General features: G+C 55.6%; 1 protein-coding gene across 3 annotated transcripts; it reads left to right on the forward strand.

Moving 5' to 3' along the window:
• The first annotated feature begins 9,744 nt into the window (after positions 1-9,744).
• HMGA1 (high mobility group AT-hook 1) lies at positions 9,745-18,747 on the forward strand. Of its 3 annotated transcripts, XM_036249406.1 has the most exons (6): positions 9,745-9,859; positions 10,102-10,215; positions 13,810-13,988; positions 15,562-15,645; positions 16,290-16,340; positions 17,541-18,747. In XM_036249406.1, exons 3-6 carry the CDS (start codon positions 13,854-13,856, stop codon positions 17,592-17,594), a joined length of 324 nt encoding a protein of 107 aa, XP_036105299.1. In that variant the 5' UTR covers positions 9,745-9,859; positions 10,102-10,215; positions 13,810-13,853; the 3' UTR covers positions 17,595-18,747. The 3 variants fall into 3 exon arrangements, with proteins under 3 accessions (XP_036105299.1, XP_036105301.1, XP_036105300.1); XM_036249408.1 differs by lacking the exon at positions 9,745-9,859 and having other exon boundaries at positions 10,161-10,215; positions 13,810-13,955; XM_036249407.1 differs by lacking the exons at positions 9,745-9,859; positions 10,102-10,215 and adding an exon at positions 11,523-11,790.
• Positions 18,748-18,887: the final 140 nt, after the last annotated feature.

An 18,887-nucleotide genomic window follows, 5' to 3' on the forward strand; every position in this document is an offset into this window, starting at 1 on the left:
CCCTCACCCCTCAACCCACCCCACCCCCAAAGCCTGGGAACTGGCAGGGCTCCCTACATGGTGACCCAGAAACCTGACTGTCAGCAGCTCCTCCCCGGCACTGCCCACATGGAGCTCCACTGCTTCCCTGGCGGCTGCCAGGGTTTCTCCCCTGGGTTTCTCTGCTCACCCACTTGCCCCTCTACCCCTAGAGACCCACCCAGACTTTCCAAAGATACCCAGAGCCCAGTCAGTAGCTCTATTTCCCGACATACAGACCTCGGCGTTAAGGCCGGGGCGGGAGGGGCCGTGAGTAAGCCTGGGTTTGCCCGGACTGCCGCTGCTCATTCCCGCAGGGCCACTCGGGTCTTCTAGACCCAGAGGCCACCGATCCCCTATTGACTGGGTTCCTAGAGAGTAAGAGAGAAAACAGATGCCGCCAACCCACTTCACAGTGAGGACTAGGCCTTGGAGGACATACGCCTCCAAGGGTTTGTGGGGTGGGGGGCAGGCCAGGAGCAACAAGGTTTGAACCAGGTTGGTGGGGAGAGAGGCTGGCTGGGCCCCTCCCCGCCGCCATCTCTCAGCCAGATTCCAGACCATCAGGCTCGCCCTGCTCCGCCCGCCTCCTTCCTCCTCCGCTCTCCCGCCAGTGGCCACCTCCCCTCCCCCACTCGGCTCTCTCCCTTCCCCCCAACCACCTACTTTCTCTGCCCCTCCCCGGCCCTTTCGCCCTCATTCATGCATCCATTCACTAAAGTTTTGCCGAGCGCCAAGGCCCGCTTACGCCCTGGTACGAGACTCGCGGGTGTAGAGTCAAGAAAACAAAGCCCAGGAGGAGTCCCACCAATCCCGGCGTGGCGTTGGCTCCTCCCCCACTGCAGCCCCCCTCAGCCAGGCCCCCGCCCTTCGACCTCCACCCTGCCCTCCTTTCCATCTCGGGACTCTGGCCCAACCTGTGGGGCTGTGGGTCCAGCCCGCTGTCCCATGTGCTCTGCGAGCAGGCGGGCAGCATCCGCTCCTGCCTGTTCCCATTACGGAGCTCCCAGCCCTAAGAAAAGTCCAGGGTGAGAGTTCAGGGTGGCCTGGAGGGGACAGAGCACAGGGCAGCTCAGGACACATCTCCCCAGTCGGAGTAGCGTCCCTCTGCACAGGCAGAAGGAACCAGCTGGGACTCTTGCAACTGCAGACTTGAGGTAGGAGGGTGCCCCCCACAGCAGCTAGTAATGGAGGACAGTCACCTTTGAAGGCCCCAGGGGTCACTGTCCCCCTTCTCCAGCCCAGGACATTCCCACTTGAAAAGCAGGCAAGAAATAGAAGCAAGAGAAACAAGTCAAAGACCACATGAGAATTTCCTGAAACCTTGGGACCTGTTCCCAAACCAGTGTGCCATGGGTGGGAGCAGGTGGCTAAAGCCACAGGACTTGAGTCCCCAAGTCCTACAGCTGGTTAACCAGCTGACACGGACATCCTACCCCCCGAATGGGTGTGTGGCCTGGAGAGACAACTCAGCCCCCAGAGAACAGGGTCAGGCCCACAGTTGCTGCCCTAACACTTCCTTCAACTGGCTTACATGGTGGGGCCTCCAGAGGCCACAACTTTAAAGGGCATGTGTTTCCCGCCATTCCTGAATGGGAGGACACGTGTTGGGGGCATTACTTGCAGAGCCTGTTGCACTGGACATTGTCAGATAGTTCCTTAGACCAAAGGGGAGCTATTTTGTTCCACGCAAAGTGTAAATCTTACCCTTGCCTGAAGTGCACTCCGGTGAGCTGCCTCCACTGCCCAGTCACCACAGGGCAACCCAGCCAGCCAGTGTCGCCAGCCAAAGGCCAAGCTGATTGTCAAGTGGCTGCCAGCTCCTGATGACTAAACCTGAGACCAAGGGAAAAAAAAACAATTTCCCACAATCGGTGGCAAATTATAAAATGCAAAGGTAATACCTGCCTTGGCCAGGTAGCTCAGTTCGTTAGAGCGTCATCCTTCTACACCGGGTTTGTGGGTTTGATTCCCGGTCAGGGCACATACAAGAATCAAACAATGAATGCGCAAATAAGTGGAACGACAAATAAATGTTTCTCTTGCTCTCTCTAAAATCAATAAATAAAAATATTTTTTAAACCTAAAAGTATTATCTATTAGCCATGAGTCTGTGTGCAGATCATGAGATGATGATAGCCCGGAGATTTTAACCTAGTGAGACAAACACAGGCGTCTGTGAGGGGCAGTTCCTGTCTCACTCAGGCTGGGCCACTCTGTCACTCCAGTGAGATGCTCTGCTGGGTTCCCTGTCCTTTTCTCTGCCTTGAAGTTCAGGTCCCCAGCACAACTCCCTGTAACTTGTCCTTTGCTGACTACAGAAATCATTTGTCTGATTATTATTAATAGTTTATTTTATTTTAGAGAGAGGAAGGGAGACAGAGAGAATCATTGATGTGAGAGAGAAACATCGACCGGTTGGCTCCTGCACACACCCCAACTGGGGATTGAACCTGAAACCTGGGTATGTGCCCTGACCTGGAATAAAATCCACGAACTTTGGCTGTACTGGACAATCCTCCAACCAACTGAGCCACACCAGCCAGAGTGGTTAATCATTCTTTTCTTTAAAAAAAAAAAAATTTTTTTATCCTCACCCAAGGATATTTTTGCATTTATCTTCAGATAGAGCGGGAGGAAGAGAGAGAGAAACATCAATGTGAGAGAGACACACCGACTGTCTGCCACCCACACAACCCCAACCAGGGCCGGGGACAAACTGCAAACGAGGTATGTTCCCTTAGCAGGAACCGAACCCAGGACTCTCCGGTCCTTGGGCGAATGCCCGCTGAGCCAAACCAGCCAGGGCAATCATTCTTTATTGAACACATTTTTTTTTTTATTCCTCACCCGAAGATATTTTTCCACTTATTATCAGATAGAGTGGGAGAGAGGGAGGGAGAGAGACAGAGAGAAACATCGATGTGATAGAGCCACATTGACTGGTTGCCTCCCGCACCACCACATCAGGGCCGGGGATGAACCGCAACGGAGGTACGTGCCCTTGACCAGAATCAAACCCAGGACTCATTGGTCCGAGGGCCGACGCTCTAACTGCTGAACCAAATTGGCTACGGCTGAACACATTTTTTGAGCTTGGACACTGCTAGGCCACAGGGACACCCCGGTGAACACAACAGATAAAATCCCCTGCCTTAATGGAGCTGACCTTTCAGTGGGGAGAGCTGGAGAGAAAACACAAGACATATCACTTTTCTTTTTAAAAATATTTATTGATTTTCAGAGAGAGGAAGGGAAAGAAACATGGATGTGAGAGCACAACATCGATCGGCTGCCTCCTGCATGCCCTCTACCAGGGATTCAGCCTGCACCTGGTATGTGCCACGACTAGGAACAGAACCGGCAACCTCTCCGTGCACAGGACAATGCCCAGCCAACTGAGCCACACCGGCCAGGACACATGTTACTTTTATTGATAATAGTCAAATACAAATTTTAACCATATAGTATATTAGAAATTGACAAGTGTTATGGGGGGAGCATGAATACATGGATGAAGCTTGCATGGGGAGATGCACAATTTTTTTTTTCAAAAAAAAGTTTTTAATTCTTCCCAAGGATGTTTTATTGATTTTAGAAAGGAAGGGAGAGAAACAGGGAGAGAGAGAGAAACATTGATGTGAGAGAAACAACATAGTTTGATTGCCTTCTGTATGCTCGAACCCACAACCTGGGTAATGTGCCCTGACCAGGAATCGAACTGGCGACCTTTTGGTGCTTAGGACGACACTCAACCAACTGAGCCACTCTGGCAAGGCGCCCCTGGAAGATTTTGAGCAGAGGAGGGACATGCCTTGTGTTTTAGGTAGAAAACTATTTAACACCCAGAATTAGGTGCTCACAAAACCACTGGGAAGAACTGGAGGAGCCAGCTCTAGGTTGGACCTCCTGGGACACTACTAACTGCCTGCCTCTGCCCTGGGAGAGGGGTGTGTGTGTGTGTGTGTGTGTGTGTGTGTGTGCCTGAATGGCTGAGATGTGATCCAGGGATAGAGGCCTCCCTGCTACCATTCCTGCGTTTTAACCCTTAGGAAGCTGGTGACTGGCCAGGCTGGGGGTGCTGCAGAAAACCCCATGTCTTCATAGCCCACACAGCAGTATCTCCCTTTCCTTCCAACAAATGTCACTCTTAGTGGGACCTAATTCACATCCAAACCTGCAGCTTCAAAGGAGATTGGGGAATGGTGCTGAATGCCAACCCACTATGTCTGTTACAGCCCTAAGCCCATCGCCAAGTCGGATGCCCTGCTCCCCCCCACCTCCACCCCTGCATGCTCCACCCACAGCTGGCACCCCTGCCCTATGCTCCCCAGACCCCCATCACAGCAGGTACCGCGCTAGTGAAATTGCCACGTACTTACTTGTCTCCCCACCCCAGTAAGTCCCTTGAGGACAGAAAACACAGCTACCTAATTCACGTGCCTATCTCAGTGCCTGGAGGGATCCATCTGGCCAGGCTGGGAGAAGGCAACAAGCTCAGCAGCCTAGGAGAAGAAGCAGTGGAGGGGAAAGAGGCAGAATCCCAAGCTAACCTCCCTGAACCTCAGTTTTAACACCTGTAAATGGGGGCAGTAGCACTGCTGAACTGGTAGGGACATTGAGGGATCTGCATTTAGTAGGTGCTCATCAACTCCACCTCGTTTTCCTGAGGTTGGAGAGGAGCTGGGCTTTCCTGGGCTCCAGCTCTGAGGAAGAAGACTGACAAACCTGATAGTGTCCTGGGGTCATGCAAGGTGGGTAGCTGTCTCAGGGCAGCCGGGAGAGAGGTGCCTGTCTCTTGGGCCTTCCTATTTATTGGAGAATTTTTCCCTCAAAAGTTGGAAGCAGAAGAGGCCCTCCTCCCACTTGGGGCCTGCCAGGCTTCCTGGCAGCAGAGCTTGTGGTCAGCAGGGCCTAGCAGCCTGACCCTGCCAGATGACCAGATGCACTAGTAGCTGGGTGACTCCCCAGGACAGTGGTCAAACACTATGCACCAGGGTGACCCTATGTCTGGCTTGCTTGGTTGATAATGGTCCTGGAAAAATCCCAGTTATAATGGGCCAGTTCAGATTCATGCTCATTGACTGGTCATAACTACTAGTGCCCCCTTTTATTCTTAAGTGTCCTGCTTGTCTGCAATAGCTGGGCATACATATCCTATGATCCAGGAATTCCTCTCCCAGGTGTGCACCTAACAGAAATGTGCACATCTACTCACCAAGACATATTCCAGAACATTCACGGCAGCACTATTGTAACAGTCTCAAACCAGAAACTATCCAAATTCCCTTCACCAGAGAGGATATAAAAACTGTGGTACACTTACACCACATCACTGTGCAGCAGAGAGAGTGACATCTGCAGCAACGTGCAATATGAATCACGACATAAAGCTGAACAAAAGAAACTAACCCAGGAGAGCACGGAATGTGTGACTCCATCCGCACAATGCACATACACATTGAAACTAAAGGATGCTGTTAGAAGATGAGATGGTGGTTACATAAGGGAGGCTAGAAATTTTATCTGTCTTCACGTGGGTGCTAGTGACACAAGGGTGTTCACCCAAGCACATTGAGCTGAACACAGGATTTGTGCATTTTCTTTACGTACAGTTTTCATCAGTAAAAGGTTTACTTTATTTTTGTTTGTTTTATAAAGTATTTTATATATATATACACACATGTATATGTGTGTGTGTATATATATATTTTATCCTCACCTGAGGACACCTTTCCATTTTTTGTTCAGATAGAGTGGGAGGGAGAGAGAGAGAGAGAAACATCGACGTGAAAGGTGCACATCAAGTGGCTGCCATCCCCACGACCCAACCAGGGCCAGGGACAAACTGCAACCGAGGTATGCGCCCCCAGAGGACACCTAACCCGGGTCTCTCTGGACCGCAGGCCGACGCTCTTAACTGCTGAGCCAAACCAGCCAGGGCAAAAGGTTTACTTTAAAAAGTATCCTGGTTTGGCCCTAGCCGATTTTGCTCAGTGGTTAGAGTGTCAATCCTTGCACCGAAGAGTTGCAGGTTCGATCCCTGACCCCATGGGGCTCATGCGGGAGGCAACCAATCTATGTTTGTCTCTCATATTGATGTCTCTCTCCCTCTCTCTCTTCCCCCTCTGTCCCTTCCACTCTACTTAAAAATTTATGGAAAAATATCCTTGGGTGCAGATTAGCAACAACAAAAAAGTATCCTGGTTTGGACAATAGGTTAGACAATTCCTATTCCTCTTCTCCCTTCTCTTCCCATCTACCTTCCGACCGGCTGTCACAGAATAGGGTCACACCTTACTCCCATGCCTTCGGGAACAGCTCTACTAACATCTGCTCTTCCAAGAGCTGCAGTTGACTCAAAAGCCAGAGGTAAACTGATCAGTAAATACATAACTAGAGAGATGTGAGATATGAATCCCCAGGGACACCCCAACCTACTGCAACCTCTGCATTTCAAGCCACGACTGGGAGACTGGGAGGTTCCTGCTACTCCATTTAGCAGGGCAGGGAAAGAACTAACGTACAGCAGGAAGAATTTCAACAGCCCAGGTAAAAGTGAGTTCACCTTCAGCTGTCCTGAAAAATAAAGTTGAGCCCTGGCTAGCGTGGTTCAGTGGTTAAGAGTGTTGGCCTGCACACCAGAGGGTTGCGGATTTGGTTCCCAGTCAACGGCATGTACCGGGGTTGCAGACTGGACCCCAGCCCTGGTTGGGACGTGCATGAGGCAACCAATCGATGTGTCTCTCTCACATTGATGTTTCTTGCTCTCTTTCTCCCCTTCCCTCTCTCCCAATTTCTCTAAAAATCAATGGAAAAAATATCCTCTGCTGGGGAATAACCAAAATAAGTAAGTAAAGTAGACCCAAACTCCCCATTTTCTGAATATGTCTGTTGGGCTCATTGAGTTCACTGAGTTGTCCTTATGGAAATTGTATAATTCAACTCTGATAGTAAGAAAATGTTTCCTGTGTCAAAGACTGGTTCTGATAGGAACAATTCCCCTGGGGCCCCTCAGGCCTTGATCAATCAGGTTAATGTTCCTGGCCTAGAATAGCTCCCTTTCCCTGCCTGCTTCCCATGGCCCCCCACCTACCCAGGCCTGCTCCAGCCCACCTTCTCTAGGAGACTTTCTTGACTACCTGGAGTTTCTTCATCTCCTCCTGTAGCACCTACTAAATCTCTCTTTAAGCACCTGACCCCCGAGTCTGTTTCAAGAGCACAGAGAACTTTACTTTGCTCACTAACTGTACCCCCAAAGCATGGACCATTTCTTAGTACACAGTAGGCCCTCAGTAAATAGTGAATCCATGAATGAATGAACAAATGCCTCCTGCCTCATGGCATCTAGGGCAGTTACTCTGGTGTGTTCCTGGTTCTGATTCCTCTAGACACAAAATTCACTGGGGCAAGGACTGTGTCTCATTCATTTTTAAAATCCCTGCCACTCACCCTTCTGCTTAATAAATACTTATTAAAAGAGGAAAGAAGATGATTTTGGGACATTTACAATACAGAAAGCATGGAGGTGGGGGTCAGTGGCAAGAGTTATTTGGATTCCAAGGGTGTGGGTAATCCTGGAGAACAACATACTATATTTACCTAGAAACTTATTTATATCTGCTTCCTTCCAGAGAGGGATTGAGGTGGCTTACAAAAATACACATAATACAAGGTAAAAAACAAGTTGGTGAGGAAATCAGGACGAGGGGAAAATAAGAGGAAAAAATAAGATCAAGTCGGCCGGTGAGAAATGGGCCAAAAAGTTGGCCAAGTTTTCCCACAGCCCACTGGAAGCGGAAGTCCCTCTCTCTTCCCCACCCGCAGGGGCTGCCACAGGCCCCACAAGGCCTCCCAGGCCACCAGCCCCAGAGGCCTGGCCTAGAAGTTTAGGGGTCCTGGGGTGGGCTGTGTCTAGGGGAACGCCACTGTGAGGACTATCCCAGGCCCAAACGTGGGGTCCCAGGTTGCTGATAGGGGCTTATAATCTGAGGGTTGAAGGATCGTTCTTGCATTCAACGCTGCGAAGGTTCCGGAGCTGACAACTCCATGCCATTCGGCCAACTCTACCAGCGGCCTACTAAGCACGCGCTCCGCACTTAGGGCACAAAGATGGAGCTGCGCGCCTTGCACCCCGCCCCACCCCCACCCCCGGCTCCAGACAAAGGGGCAGGCCACCCCTCCCCCAGCCTCTCCTGGGCGATCCCCTCCAACGTCCTCTCCCCTCAGGCCGCCCTTCGGTGACTTCCTCTCCCCTCCAGGGGCAGCCTGGGGACTTCTCAGGGGCTGCGTTCCACCTGGGCGCTGGGCGGGCAAGGGGCGCGCGGAAAGGCGGCCTCCCCGCCCACCCCCAGCTCGGGGCGGCCCCGGCCCCAGCCCCGCGCCCTCTTCTTTGAACCGGTTCTATTGGCCCCCAGCGCCTTCCTGCCCGGGTGCCCAGCCCCCACCCGGCCAAGCACGTGCTGCCCCGGGTGGGGGCTGGGCCCACTCCCGCCTCGGCTCCCCACCCCCACCGGAAACATTCCTGAAACATTCTTGAAAGTAGGAGGCCCGGCCCCTCCGGTTGCCTACCCCGCCTCCACTCCGTGCTCAGGGTTTTCCTGGAGTGCCCCCTCCACCGCCGGCTTGCCCCTTGAGGAGGGGGCTGGGCCGGGGCCCCGCTGACCGGGAGGAAGAAAAACATGAGTCACAGCCGTGTGTCACTGGGCCGCACCGCAGTTCCCTGCATCACGGGAGGTGTGGAAGGCTGCCTCGGGGACCTAGGGCGGGGAGGTGCGCTCTGGAGGGCCCTGGCCCGGCCTGCAGGGCGCGCCACCAGAAGCGCCCTTTCTTCTCCCACCGCCCTCCCCGCCATCTTCCCACTTGGGCTTCCTTCTCGGTCGTGCAACAAGTCTTTGTTGAGCCCGCGCCACAGGCGGGCATCGCCTGCGTGCTCAGCCCCTGCCCTCAAAGTGCTTCCAGGCAGTCACTGGCTCACGCTTTTCTGTTTCTTAAAAAGTCGTAGCGCATGGGGCCAGGGCGCCAAGTGGGAGAGCACGTCTCTGAAGGAACCGTCCTTCGGGTTTACTCGCATCCAGCCGGTCGTTTGTTTTGCTTGAAGGATGCACCTTGATTAAGGTCCACTCGCGGCCATTAATAAATTAAAACTGATTTCACAAGTTTCATGTTTGAATTTCACAAGACCGGTTAGCCACACGCGGGTTGGCACTGAAATGTACATGCTGACACCTGTCCGCCCAGGGAACTCTACCAGCCGCGTATCAGGGCGAAGGGGACGGCGGGTAGGCCGCGGAACTACCCAGCCGGCGGGGTTCTCTCCACCCCTCCCGCCCGCGCGGACCCCGCAGGCACCAACACCGCCCACATCTTCGCGCCCCGCGGACGCCAGACCTTTAAGTCCCGAAGACCCCTAGAGGTGATTCCGCCGGAGACTGCCCCCTCCCTCCCCGGTTGCAGGCAGTGAGGACGCCCTCCCCCGCTAACCCCGCGAGAAGCTCCTTGACGACCCCTCTGTGCCCTTTCCAGGTCTCCCGATCCGACACAGTGGGGAGTGGGCCGGCACCTCGGTTTCTCAGCCCGCCCCCGGCGCTGGCGCCGGCAACTGCTTGCCCCTCCCCGAAGTCAGCACCCACCCGCGGGGCGGCTGGCGGGCGGCCGCCCTTTTAAATCCCCGGGCTCATTTGCATGGCCCCGCCCCCTCAGTGACACGGCTGGCGCGGGCGGGCCCGTCCCCCCTGCCCCTGGGTCGCTCTTTTTAAGCTCCCCTGAGCCGGGGCTGCGCTCCTCTAATTGGGACTCCGAGCCCGGGCTATTTCTGGCGCTGGCGCGGCTCCAAGAAGGCGTGAGTTCGCGGCCCCTCCGGTGGCTTCTTTTTTTTTTATATCTATCATTTAATTAAATTATTTATTTATTGAGGCCGCGCACGGGCCGTGCCTAGCTTCCTGCCCCTCGCCATCCTTCGGGGGAGGGGGGATATTTTTGTCCCCCCGCTTGGATGTGACACATAAATACCCTGCGGGGGCCCGGGCGGCGAGCACGCGGCGGCGGCGCTCTCTGAGAACCTCTGCTCTCTCCCGGTTTCAGATCCGCATTTGCTACTAGCGGCGGCGGCGGCGAAGCCAGGCCGGTCCTCAGCACCCAGCACCGTCGCTCCTCGCAGCCCGGAGCGCGCACCACAGGCCGGCGGCCGAGCTCGCGGTGAGTCGTCCCCGGGGTCCGCGACGGAGGGGGGCGCCCGCGCCCCCGCCTGCCCTCCCGCGAGCCGCCGGGGGCTGCAGCGCGCGCCTCCAGCTTTATTCCCAGGCCGGGACTGCGCGAGCCGCGGGCGGAGGAGGGCCGCGCGGCGCGGGGGCGGACGGCGGGGCCCGCAGGCGTGGGGAGGGCGTCCGCACCCCTTCCCCCGCGCCGCGGGCGCTCTGCGGGGGGCGGGGACCCGGGAAAGGCGCGCGGTGGGGGAGGGGGCGCGCGGCTGCGGCGAGCGCGAGTTGTGCACCCGGCGGATCCCGATGCACCTCGCGCCCGCCGCTCCCGCCCGAGCCCAAGCCCGGGCCGGGCCCTGGGTGAGGGGGGCGGGGAGAGGAACAGGCTGCGGCGCAGCGGGAGAGTGGGGAGCCGGCCGTCCCCCGCAGCCTTGGGAAGTTCTAGAAAGAAGTGAGGGGGATGGGCAGGAACCCCGCAATTCGGCCCTACTCCCGCTCGGCCTTTACCTGGTGCCCCTCTTCGCAGATGAGGCCGAAGCGCGGGCCTGGGTTTGGGGCTTCATCCCGACCCCACCTCTGGCCCGGCCCACGCGCTTCTTCATCCCCCAGGGCCAGGCCTGCCCTCCACCCCCACAAACTGGTTTCTCTGCTTTGCTAGGCTCTGTTGGAACTAGTCCCTTTGACTCCCCGTTTCAATTTATTTTCCTAGGGCTTTATTTTGCGAGGAGGGCGCGGAGGAAGGTGGCTTTCTTCCTTTCCCCTTCGCCCGCGCGCGCCAGGTTTCCTGCCCCAAGGCGGGCTTGGGTGCCCCCTCTGGCAGGAAGTGGGGCCGGGTGCACCCGCGTGGCAGTGCATGCGGTCGGGGTGCACCGGTTTCCCGCGCCTGCTAGAGCGGCCTGCGCCCCTCCCCCCGCGCGTTCTGGCCCCTAGTCCCGCCGGTCGACCTGCAACGGCCAAGCGCAGACACTTGCAGAGTCACCCGAGGGCCGGGTGTGGATCAGGGGCCACAGGGACTTAACCGCCTCCAGACGGGTAAGGAAAGTGGTGGGCTAGAGGATCGCCAGGAACCTACTCCATCCTGTTCGTCAACTTGCTGTGTGACTTTAAACAACTTATCAGGGCTCTCTGGTCTACTTTTTTGGTAAAGCAAGGTAGTCCCATGATGATTTTCTAGAGTCATTACTGCAGATTCTCTATTTGTGGAACACACGTTATGTGCACGGTGTATAAATTGAAGGATTAAGATTGGGCCCTAAACATGGCTTCTCCACGCCAGGCTTCTCTGATGTTCAGAAACAGGTGGAAGAGACAGCATTTGTTGGGCTCACCAGAGAGTACCTCAGGCCTTCTTCATTCAGTTCATGGAGGTCTGGATTTGAGGTTGGTGAGTGTGGACTCAAGGGGTCCCCAGCAGCAAGCAGGAGGTAGGAGGAAGCACCACATGAAACAGCAGCTTCAAGGAAGACCCACCAGGATCCCTGCAGGCGGGGCCCAGGTTGTCTGGGGTCAGGGACCAGCATCACCCAACTAGAACCCCCTCTCTGAGGGGGGCCTCCAGCAGACCTCTTATGAGGTCAGTATGCATTTAGCTGATTAATTTTGATGTTTAGTTTGAAAGAGAACCTTTGGCGTAATAGAAGATCCTAATCACTGCTTGTAATTACAAAGCAGCCCCCGCCACTAATGTTGGAGCAGGATAAATCATCAGCCACCAGGGTCTTAAAGTCTGAAATGTTATAAAATAGAGTAAATACCAAAAAGCTCTGCCGTCTGGAGCATTGAAAAGCTTTGAGGATGGAGGCCTTGGGCCCTCCATAAGTCACAAGTTTGCAAAAAAAAATGTTCCCCTCTCTTTGGGTTACAATTGGAAATGGTCTGAAAAATATGAAACGGGGAAGAAATCGTTTTTAAATGTTCTAGTTCTCATTTTGAATGAAAACTTCCCATTGTTTAGGCATTTTAAAACTGATTTGGTTTGACCTTTGGAGCAGGCTGGAGAGGTAGTTGAGACAGATGTCTTACCTATATGCCCATTTTACAGGCTGAGGGGCTTTCAGAAGTGAAGCCATTTGGGCCCAGCCCACCCTCTACAAGTGCAGCTGGTCCACGCGGAGGTGTGGAGCCGTAGGTTCCCTAATTCAAGTTTCTTGTCTAACTTGGAGATAATAACTGGGAAGATTTTGTTTTGTTTTAATATATTTATTGAATTGAGAGGGGAAGAGAAAGAGAGAAACATTGATTTGTTGTTCCACTTAAGCGTTCATTGGTTATAATATGTGCCCTGACCAGGGATGGAACCTGCAACATGGGTGTACCAGGACAACACTTTCACCAGCTGAACTACCCAGCCAGGGCCTCAACCATCCTTTTTTTTTTTAATCCTCACTCGAGGATATTTTTCCATTTTTTGTACAGATAGAGTGGGAGGGAGAGAGAGGAAGGGAGACAGAGGGAGAAACATCGACGTGAAGGGACACATCGAGTGGCTGCCACCCGCACAACCAACCAGGGCCGGGGACAAACTGCAACCGAAGCACGTGCCCTTAGCGGGAACCGAACCCGGGTCTCTCCGGACCGCAGGCCGACGCTCTAACCGCTGAGCCAAACTGGCCAGGGCTCAACCATCCTTTTTAAGTCTCTGGAAGAGACTCCTAACTATAGGATGTAGGTGTCGTTCCGGGGGGAGGTTTTAGGTAAATTCAAATAGTAGGGCTGATTAAACTGAAACAGGCTTCTAAGAAGGGAACATGCTAGAAAAGGACTAAGAAGCTTTTTAGGATCAGTCCCACCAGGACTCTAGAGGGCCAGCTGCAAGGGTTCATCCCCATCGGAGATGTCCCCTCCTATCAGCAGGTATCAGAGGGAAAGATCTCATCTGACTCCAGGTGTGCAGGATGGGGTGAGGGGAGAGAGGACACCACTCACCTTTTCAGATTTGGGCTCTTTTTCCTCCCCGCACCTTACCCACTGCAGTTCGGCCATTTTTCCTCTTCCCAAATTGTGATCCCATCTTTGACTCCCACGCTTTACCCTGGGAGAGAACAGAGGGGCTCTGGTGGGGCCGGGCACCCACCCTAGCCATGCGGTTGGTATGCAGTGTCCGGGTTGGTCCTTGTAGTGTTTGTCTTGAGCCTTGTCAGCGAGGTGCAGGGAATTGAAGCCCAGGGCTGCCAGATATCTGGGCTCGTTTTTCCTGCTTACCTTTCCTCCCTTGCTCCCGGTGAGCTCCCCAGGCTCGGTGAAAGGGCAGAGCTGGCTAGAGAGAATTCCTCTCATTCCCCACTGGTTTGAGGACCCCACTGCATCTGTACCTTAGCCCAGAGCAGCTTCACCCACAGCCAGGTCTGGGCTGCCTGTGCCCTGGCCCTGTGAGGTGGCAGGACAACAAAGAAGCCTTCTGAACAAGAGATAAGGAGCTGATTAGGGCCAACGGCCCAGCCCCACCCTGTGGTAGCAGGGTGGGAATTCTGGGCACCCCTGGGAGCAGGCGCTTTGGCCTCAGTGCACTGGAGGGTGGGAGGGGTGCGGGAGAGGGGGTAGGAGGTGGCTGAAATGGAGTATTTTGTCTAAAACAGCTTTTCCTTGCCTCCAGCATCCCAGCCATCCCTCCTCCACCTGCTCTGTAGAGAAGGGAAGATGAGCGAATCGAGCTCAAAGTCCAGCCAGCCCTTGGCCTCCAAACAGGAAAAGGACGGCACCGAGAAGCGAGGGCGGGGCAGGCCTCGAAAGCAGCCTCCGGTGAGTCCTGGGACTGCGCTGGTAGGGAGTCAGGTGGGTGTCCAAATCCTTGCCTCAGTTTACCCCTTTGGGCTAGGGAATCGAAAACAGGAATGGAGGGGTGCAGAATCGTTTCTGTCGGCATGTGTCCTCCCCACACCCTACATTCCTCAACCCTGTCAGATCCTCCTGAGACCCCGAGAGAGATGGGGACTGACCCCGTCAGAAAGTCCAAGCCCACCTGGCCCTGCAGCTGCTCTTTATTTCCAGTCACCGTGGACCAGTGTGTTTCTAGAGCGATAAAGACTCTGCGAACATTAAAAGCAGTAGAAGTCTAGGATTTTTAGTCATGAGATTCATCTCACGTATTACTCTGTTCAATTACTATCATAGAAACTTCTGGATACTTCCAGCCAGTTTTTATACTTCCTCATCCCAGGCCAGTAACCAGGACTTGTTCAGGGCCTCATTGCTAGTGTCCCTGGATTAGGCTTTGCGCTCGCTGGCCCTGTAAACAGAAAGTGAAGCCTACGAAGTTGAAAATGGTGGGGAGTTGGTGCAGAGTGACCCTCAGAACCCAGGCAGCCTTGCACTGTGGGGCACCCCAGGAAGCATGGCCATCAGGCTGGGGACCATCTGTTGTGTGGCGGAGATCTTGGTTTCTCTCCTGGAGGGCAGCTGTGGGTGCGGTGCAGTTACTTCCCCTTCTGGGAGTGAGGAGACCGAGGTCAGTCCTTGCTCTGTACACGGCAAGCCCCCAGCTTCCCCATCAGTGGAGAGAGTGGTCTGTCCTGACTCTTCAGGAGACGTGAGTCATGAGGAGTCTGGGAGGTGGCGTTCAGCTGCCTCTTTCAGAGCCCATTGTGGTGGGACTCATCCTCCAATCTGGTTCCCTGGGCCTCCCCACCTGCCTGTTAGCTGGCGTGGGGTCAGGGGTCAGAAAGGGTTTGGGTTACTGGACCATGGTTAATAACAGCCCACGGGAAACCATATCTGATAGGCCTTTACTGCCCAGCTTCTATGCATCATGCAGCAACTTTTTATTGTCTTCAACTTACTAAAGTTTTAGTGGCAACAGTGGCAGGGATCTCTGGGGTTTCTTCTCCCTGGGAGGCAGCCTAAAGGGGGCCAGTTATAGGAGGCTGGAGGCTCCCTCCAGGGGGAGGCATTCTTTCCACTCCTCTGCATCTCGGGAAGTGTCCAGCATGCAATACGAACAGGTGGGCACTGACTGGCCCAGAGCTAGACACTTTTCACTTAATTTTGTTTACACCCTGCGAGGTAAGTCTTGTCACCATGTACAGATGGGGAAACGGAGGTGTGGGCATTGAGTGTCTTCCCCAAGGTCTTAGGACTAGTCAGTGGCAGAGCTGGGACAGGGACAGCATTGTCTTAACTGTCTGTCCCCATGACACCTTTCCTAGGTGTCTTCTGTCACAGGGAAACAAGGGAAAGGGGGTTTGCAAAAGATGGTCAAACTGAGAACTAAATCGTGACGACTTGTCCCTGCCATTGTGTATTCCTGGGTTGGGGTGATGGGTTGTTGGGGGGGGGGCAGAGGGCTCTGTCTTCTGGAAGGGGTGGGACAGGTGGCATCTGTGTCTGATTGCCTCTTTTATCTTTGCAGAAGGAGCCCAGCGAAGTGCCAACACCTAAAAGACCTCGGGGCAGACCAAAGGGGAGCAAAAACAAGGGCGCTGCCAAGACCCGGGTGAGGCTGGGGGCGGCGATCCTGGTGCACAGAGAGGGAGGCGTGGGAATGAGCTGGCTTACCTGGGACCTGCGCCCTCTGCCCTGGTGTGTGGGTGGCAGGCAGTGGGGCTTTGCTCGTTGGGGAAAGCAGGGGATTGATGACTGAGGTCTCACTTCTGGGGTCTTGGTCGTCCTGCCTGGGACAGTGGGGAAATTAAGTCAGGAGTCCTGCGGCATTCTGGTCTGGAGAAGGGAGAGTTGGGAAGAGTGAAGGGACAGCCCAGCCAGCCCCTGTGCTGAAAATGTTACTTCTGTCCCGGGGTCCCCTGGACACTGAGGAGGTGGGGTAAGCAGGGAAGGCCAGCTTCCCGGTGGCATCAGGCTTTCAGAGAAGTTGTTTTGTTTTTTATTTTATTTTTTCTAAGACACGACTCATATCCTCTGAGTCATGGGTGGAGGAGGGAGTGGGGGGCGTGTGTATTGAGGGGGGCAGTGTGGCGGCCAGTCATCGCCAGCTGGACTTGGGTGGGCCTGCGGCTGGGGTGATTCCTGGCCTGCCCTGGCAGAGGTAGGCAGCTGCATCCCTCTCTGATTCTCGCCGTCATTGGATGAGCACTGTCAAGGACATTTGTGATTTAGTGGCTCTTTTCTCTGACCATCTAGAAAACCACCACAGCTCCAGGGAGGAAACCAAGAGGCAGACCCAAAAAACTGGTAGGTGAAGGGGGTGGTAGCTTGGCACTTCGGGTTGGATGCTAAGAATGGGCACGGCCTGCCTGATCCTGTGCACCCCCATGGAAGGACAGCTCGCCCTGGCCCACACCTAGCCCAGGGCTTCTAAAGGGCCGTATGGCCGTGAGAAGTGAGGGGTCCCAGGTACAGACCAGACCCTTGCCCCCTGCACTAGTGGAGGGTGTCTCTGCTCCCAGTGGGTATCTTGCAGGTCCTCTAGTCTGTCCCTCATTACAGTAATGGGGAAAGGACATCACACGGGAAAGGGGTGAGGTTTGTCTTGACCCTGGTCCTGGGATGGGAGCAAGAAGCAAAGAGCTCAGCCCTGGGAGGGGTCTGTGCTTAGGTGGGAGCTGAGGCGCGATCCCAAGTCACCTTCATTTCCAGGCCCTCAAAACAGCTGGTAGTAGAGGAAGTAGGTGTGCGAGTCAGGAGACTGCCTCTAGGGGGCTCCCCTGCAGTCAGCCGTCCCAGCCTTCGTTCTCTGCCCTTTCCTATCCCCAACCTGCTCCCTGAACTCCCTGAGGCATTCATTCCTCGAGCTGAGCCACCGTGGTTAGGAGGGCTGGGGGTGCTGGCCGGGCCCCAGGAGTGAGTAACAGGAAACAAGTTGTTTTGGAGTTTGTGCCTGGCACGGGGGCCGCAGCCCGTGGTGTCCCAACATTCCCGCCCCGTGAGTGAGCCCCGGCGGCACACACTTCCCCTTCCTCTCCCCACCCTGGCCTGGGGTCAGCCTGCGGCCTCGGCCACTGCCCCACAGCCCAGCAGCTGCCCCTGCACCCAAGGCCACCTGGTTCCCGACGCCCTCCAGTCACCCCTCCCGTTTCCTCTCCCTGGCTGCTGCCTCCCTCGCTCCACTTCCTCCAGCCTCCTAGCTGCTGCGCTGAGCTCTGCCCAGGCCCCCGCCAGGCCCGGCCCCGGGGTAGGGGAGGATGGCTCTGTGTGAGAGCAGCATGTGTGTGGTTTTCTTCCCCTCCCTTTAAATTCTTCCTTTTTTATGAATGAAACTGGGCTGTGGAGGTTGCTGAGTCACCCACACACTCAGCCCTGACTCATCCCATCTTCTGGAGAGCCAGGGAGGGGTGGGGGCAGCAGGCCTGTGTTCCCTCCCCCACAGCTGGGGGTGGAGGAGGAGGAGGGCCAGGCCTGGCACGGGTGCTGATGGCCCTGCCCACCCCACAGGAGAAGGAGGAAGAAGAGGGCATCTCGCAGGAGTCCTCAGAGGAGGAGCAGTGACGGCACCACCCGCTTCCTCACCGAGGAGCAGTTTCCTTTTGGGACTGGACAGCTCCGCTCCCACTGCCCCGGCCCCTACCCCAGGCCCCACATCACCGCCACCCACCTGCGCCCGCCTGCACCGCCACACTACACAGCACACCAGCCAGGCCCTGGTGGCCCGAGTGGGGAGCAATTTTCCTTTGGTCTCAGTTCCCCGCAGCCCCTCACCCACCCACATGCACTCACTTGCCCTCCCGGACAAAGCTGACTTCCACGTAGCCACACCCTGCACCTGCTGCGGCCCTGCTTCTGCGTGGTGCGGACATGCTGACTGGGCTCCTGGCTTGGGGGCCCCTTCCCCACTCTTACCTCTGGCATCCCATTAGGGGGCCTGGGAGGGCTCCCCTGGCCTTAAAGGGGCCGGGCCCCATCTCACTCTGACACGCCCACTCCACTGTCCTGGCAGCAGCAGCAGCAGCAGCACATGTGGCTGTGGACAGGGCTCTTCACTCCCAAGATGCCCCAACCAACTCGTGTCTCACCAGGTGGGGCTCACACCCACTTTCCTTCCTTCCCCACCTGCCCAGTCTCTACACTAGTTTGGACAGCCCCACCCTGGGACACAGGAAGGAAGGCAGGAGGGGCATGAGCCTCCCACCCCATCTGCTTCCACTCTAGGCCTCCAGTCTCCCCTCCCTCGTATGGGGCACTAACAAGGAGCTAGCCTTGCCCACTCCCACCCCCTGCTCCTCCCCACCCCCCAAGGTTCTGGTTCCATCTTTCCTCTGTTCACAAACTACCTCTGGACAGTTGTGTTGTTGTTTTTTGTTCAACGTTTCATTCTTAGACATCTGTCATTGCTGCTGCTACCAGCGCCAAATGTTCACCCTCACTGCCTCCTGTTCTGCCCACACTCCCCTCCAAGATGCTCTTGGGAAGGGGCCAGGGGCAAAGCAGGCTGGGAATAGACTGCCCCAGTCCCAGGGAAGGTGGGGCTCTTGCCCCTCGGATGCTGCAGCAGAGTGAGCAGCGGGGGGCGCCTGTGTTGATGTCGGAGAGTGTGGGGCCACCTTCTCCCCCTGTTCTCCTGGGGAGGAGGTGGCCATTATTTGTCCCAGCCTGGGCCCCCCCCCCTCTGGTTTCCTATTTGCAGTTACTTGAATAAAAAAATATCCTTTTCTGGACTGGAGTCTTGCTGTGTGGTGGGTATCTGGACCAGGTCAAGGTGGAGAGCAGGGATGGGGGGCGGGTGCTTGGAGGTGCCCTGCCCAGCTCTTGAGGCTGGGGCAGGGGGAGAAAAAGCACACAGCA

The sequence above is a fragment of the Molossus molossus genome, unplaced genomic scaffold, assembly GCF_014108415.1.
Source record: "Molossus molossus isolate mMolMol1 unplaced genomic scaffold, mMolMol1.p scaffold_m16_p_8, whole genome shotgun sequence".
NCBI classification, from domain to species: domain Eukaryota; kingdom Metazoa; phylum Chordata; class Mammalia; order Chiroptera; family Molossidae; genus Molossus; species Molossus molossus.

Coding starts and splice junctions, on each gene's coding strand:
- HMGA1 (XM_036249406.1), top strand. CDS start 13,854: ATGAGCGAATCGAGCTCAAAGTCCAGCCAGCCCTTGGCCTCCAAACAG. Junction 13,989..15,561: donor CTGCGCTGGTAGGGAGTCAG/GTGGGTGTCCAA, acceptor TTATCTTTGCAG/AAGGAGCCCAGCGAAGTGCC. Junction 16,341..17,540: donor GAGGCAGACCCAAAAAACTG/GTAGGTGAAGGG, acceptor CCCACCCCACAG/GAGAAGGAGGAAGAAGAGGG.